This window comes from Littorina saxatilis, linkage group LG13, assembly GCF_037325665.1.
Source record: "Littorina saxatilis isolate snail1 linkage group LG13, US_GU_Lsax_2.0, whole genome shotgun sequence".
NCBI classification, from domain to species: Eukaryota; Metazoa; Mollusca; class Gastropoda; order Littorinimorpha; family Littorinidae; genus Littorina; species Littorina saxatilis.
Window position 1 is genome coordinate 19,408,780 of NC_090257.1, and position 5,000 is coordinate 19,413,779.

General features: G+C 42.6%; 1 protein-coding gene across 1 annotated transcript in view; it reads left to right on the plus strand.

Moving 5' to 3' along the window:
• The window catches only part of LOC138983803 (uncharacterized), a 16,133-nt gene that overhangs the window by 8,864 nt on the left and 2,269 nt on the right, over window positions 1–5,000 (plus strand). The window contains exons 2-4 of the mRNA XM_070357134.1: window positions 1,167–1,341; window positions 2,489–2,851; window positions 4,981–5,000. The exon at window positions 4,981–5,000 is cut by the window's right edge and continues 2,269 nt beyond it. Of these exons, the coding sequence (XP_070213235.1) occupies window positions 1,175–1,341; window positions 2,489–2,851; window positions 4,981–5,000 (550 nt within the window). The 5' untranslated portion in view covers window positions 1,167–1,174. The remainder of the gene's footprint in view (window positions 1–1,166; window positions 1,342–2,488; window positions 2,852–4,980) is intronic.

Below are 5,000 nucleotides of genomic sequence, written 5' to 3' on the forward strand. Positions count from 1 at the left end.
GATTTTTACTGACACGTTTCATCTTTGCTTTTAAACAGATTAAATATGAGTTTTGTTGATACATGGACTTGCTAGAAGGCAGCCTGAGGCAGGATATTTCTTTGCTATTATAACTGTATAGACTACCGATACACATATGTGTCACACATATTCCATCGTCAGCCAACTTACCCACACGCCATCAAAGCCGAAGCCAACCAAAAATGACTTTTAATGTTGAAAGTCTGCAGTGTAAATGCACAGGAGGGAGAATCTTCGAACCATCAAAACACATCATTACCGTGTGAACTGTTTAAAGCCCAAGATTTAAATCTTCTCATGAAAAAAGCAGTTCTAACCTTATCGAACACACTTGCTATAGCATTTAATAGCATTAAATGACACAGTTCGTTTGAATGGCTATTTAGCTCGAGTAAACCACACACCTGTTTTTGTGGTTTATCTAAACCCTGAGCCATCGTGAACCCGTATGATCCACTTTTTTTTTCTCTCACAATTTAGTAGTCAGTTTGTGATTTCAATGCCACTCGCTGTATCTGCAATAGCACGTTATTGTGTACCTCTGAATCTAAAACGCAACAAACGGCTGCGAGTTACACGAACTGAGCGGTGGCGGTTGAGCGTTCAAAGAAACTGGCGACATGCAGAACATTCGTCTGCTACAAGAACCACGTTTTGCGGGACACACTTCCGGGCTATCTTTTTTTAAACTTTCAAAACTTCGAGTTGTACTGATCTTGTCTTGATGAAAAAAGAATTCTTTTATGATTTAAGAATGTTTGTGTAACAAGCTGTCAATTTATTATTTAGATTTTAAAAGTTAGGCCTAGCGCTAAAATGCGTCGTCCGATTGTCTGATCAGACAATCCGGGTGCCCACGGAAAAATAAATTCTTTGAAAATTGCTCGCTCTTTACGTTGGGCACCTTTAATGTTCTCAAGCGGTGAGTATTTAAACGAAATGGTGTTTGTACTGTGTGTAAAAGCCTGACAGTGTCTGTGACCAGAAATTGATGGTTTACGGGAAGCTGAGTGTGCCTTTAAGTACAGAAACTTTAACTTCGTAACATGGCTTCCACTGGTACACAGCTCTGGAGAATAACCCACATACACAACTTCATCATTTTGAGTGAGAAATTCGTGTTGATGAAAATTGATATCTTGCAGCCTCAGCTATGGCGGCCACCTCTACACAAGCAACAGAGACAGAAGATGACGGCAAGAAACACTACGACAAGTTCCTGGACGATCCTTACAACATGGCCATGTATGTCGTCCTGCCCACTATGGTTTTCATCTACGGCGGCTGCTGCTTCATCTACTGCATGGCAAAATGCAACAGGTAAATTACCGCAGTTTTTCTTGTCAGGAACGTCTTAAAGGCACTGTCTTTCCCGAGTAAATAATTCGGCTTGCTACCTCAGATTTGCCGAATGTGTAGATTGGGTAAAGCCGGCCTTCCGCATCAAAAAACAAGAAAGGTATGTTATAGGATCAAAGCAAAACATTATGGTCACTGATCTTCGACCCAGCGGTCTTTTAACACTTTCTACCCCACCTATGTTGACCAAGGTTGTTTTAGCCGAGACCAGCTGTGCTGCAGCAGGTCACGCAGAATTGTAGTAACTGTGTAGTAACTGTGTATCAACACGCTGGAATGCAGGCGTTAGATGAACGTTACAGGAAGCGACTGAAGCTAACAGTCTGAGCGGATATATCCGTACCTGGTCAGATAGAGCCATATGGGTGGGTACGAATATATCCGTACCTGGGAGACAATGAGTTAAGTGGACTTACAGACGAACACTTATAATACAGACAATAAACGTATCTGACAAGTTGTCCAAAGCTCGTTCGGAAGACACAAGCGAGACAATGACCGTGAACAATGTTATGGACCAGTTTTTCAAACGCATGCCAAACATAAATTTAACATAAACATAAACAATATTATAAGATGTTTGGTGGCTTGTTGACAGACAAGCTTTTTTGTTGGTCCAAGGGGACCATATCGTCTTTTGTTTAATCTTTATCGACCAAGGCCGAAGGCCGCGGTTGATGAATATGAGACAAAAGGCGATATGCTCCCCGAGGACCAACAACAAAATGCTGGTCTGACGACAAGCCACCAAACATCGTTTTTGTCATCATTTTGGTTGTGCAACAAAATGCACAATAACCCACAGGGAGACGAATTTTTAGAATCCAACTCCGGGCCACAAAGCATCGTCACAGTAGCTCGAGATAACACGTCAACCTTGTCAAACGTAGCTTGTTGACGCTTTTCTTCCAGTCTGAAAAATGTACAGAGCTGCGATCATACGTGTGAGTTCAGTTAGTGTTGAGCATATTTCTTTTCTTTTTAAGTGTTTATGACTTTTCGTTGTGGATTTTGCGATTACAGAGATAAGTTGCAAATTGACCATGAGTCGCCGCGGTCCTCAACATTTTTTGAAGAGTATATATCGTCTTTTCTCCTCTTCTTTCAGATACTGTCGTCGCAAAGCACGACGCCGTGCACGACAACAACTGATCCAGAAGGACGATCAGAATGATAGTGACGATGGCAATGACAACAACAAGAAAAAGAAGGGCGGCCATATCAACGCCGTGTGCAAAGAAACAGGAACCATATCCGTCGTGGACCTTACAGACCCTGAGATAGTCAAGGCGCCACCACGTATAACCGCGCCCAAACCCGCGCCTAGGCCTGCGCCTAAGCCTACTGCGCCTAATCTTGCGCTTACGCCTAATCCTGCCACGCCTAATCCCGTCGCGCCTTGTACGCCGAGGACGGAAAGGACTAACGCGTCATCACGTGTTCCTTCTAGTGGCGTGGAGCCTGGATACACGTGAGTATTGTTCGCTTCTGTGTTTCTGTTTGTTTTTAATTTGTTTTATTTATTAGTCTTTACAATGGCTTATTCCTGGGCTATGGTGTACGAAGCGAAAGTGGGTGCCACCCAAGTGAGTGGGAGCTAGCCACGGGGTCTGATTGCTTGACATTGAAGTTTGTGGTGATTTCAACTAATCAGACCCCACGGCTGGCTCCCACTCACTTGGGTGGTACCCACTTTCACTTCGTGCCCCGCAGCCCAGGTTTTGTTTTAAGCGTGTTTTAGTCATTTTCTTTGATACAACAACAAACAATAACGTTAGCAAGCCGACTGCTTATGTACACGTTCTAAAATGATAATCAATACACATTCAGATAACCGAAAATGGCGAACAAGTGGTAACTTCAACACCTAGTTTCATAATATTTCATTCTTATTTTAAATAAATAAAATGAAGAGAGAGAAAGAGAGAGAAAGAGAGAAAAAGAGAGAGAGAGAGAGAGAAAGAGAGAAAGAGAGAGAGAGAGAGAGAGAGAGAGAGAGAGAGAGAGAGAGAGAGAGAGAGAGAGAGAGAGAGAGAGAGAGAGAGAGAGAGAGAGAGAGAGAGAGAGAGAGAGAGAGAGAGAGAGAGAGAGAGAGAGAGAGAGAGAATGCTTTGCTACATCGATTGCAGTCACTCTTAATATTTCAATTTTTTTTATGTTAACAGCCCAGGTTTTCAGTGTCGATTTGTTACTTTCAGGCCGACTGATTGAATACATGTTTTGATATTGCTTGAAGGGACTTGTTTTCTTTGTAATTATCCAAAAGGAAATTCATTAGTTGAGAAAAGTTCGACCCACCTTCACAAATCTGTCCAGGGTTTTCCATGGCATAAGAACATATACCGACACTTGGAAACATACTACAAATGAACATCCTGACTGTTTCCTGTGCAGAATGAAAAGTTGTTTTATGAATCAACTTCAAAGATTGCCAATATAGTGTCCGTAAAGAAAATAATTCTAAACAAAATCTCATTCTGCACAGAAAGTAGCCAGGGTGTTGGTTTAAACATAAGTTTATTTTAACAAAGGTTACAATCATGACATAGCCAGGGTGTTGATTGTTGGTACGTGTCCAAGTGGAGGGATGTTCCTATCCGATGTAAAAGCCTGGCCCAGAGCTGGGAGCTCACGTGGATTCTGTTGGCGAACAGATCGATAATTGATTTATCGACAGGCTTTGCTCTGATACGTTCACCGTTAAGGGGAGCTGCTGAACCAGATCATGAACTCATCCAAGGAAAGACTTAATAATGGACTGGGTGGCCGAGTGGTAACGACTGGGTGGCCGAGTGGTAACGACTGGGTGGCCGAGTGGTAACGACTGGGTGGCCGAGTGGTAACGCACTTGCGCTCGGAAGCGAGAGGTTGCGTGTTCAGGCCTGGGTCAGGCCGCAATTTTCTCCCCCCTTTCCTAACCTAGGTGGTGGGTTCAAGTGCTAGTCTTTCGGATGAGACGAAAAACCGAGGTCCCTTCGTTGTACACTACATTGGGGTGTGCACGTTAAAGATCCCACGATTGACAAAAGGGTCTTTCCTGGCAAAATTGTATAGGCATAGATAAAAATGTCCATCAAATACCCGTGGGACTTGGAATAAAGTAAAAAATTCCATCTCACACGGCATTAAGTCTCAGGAAACATGAATACACGCATGCAGGAAAAAAAAAATATGGGTAGCGCCGTATGTATGGCAGCTCGCTTTCCCCGGGGAGAAAGCAGCCCGAATTTCCATGAGGGTAACCTCACTGGACTGTAAATCTTATCCAATCCAATCCAATCCAATCCAATCCAATATAATTTAATATATCGATTGAAAATGTGTCAAAGTCCGACAAAATCTCAAATTTGGGTGGCTAGTCAAGAAGTGCATGTGTGCATGTTTGTGTGCCTTCAATCGTACAAGTAAAAGGAATTCTAAAGATAAACCGATCAATATAAATGTCTTTTGTATTATTAACCCAAATATGAAATTTTACATAGATCAGGACAATCATTGTTCACTGGCGCGTTCTCGGAGGAACACTACCTCTCTCGATCTGTGTAAAATGTCTTACTTTTATGAAAAATACAAATAAGGCATAATACTGTGTGGTTGCAGGAAGGCGAATTCCTATGGTG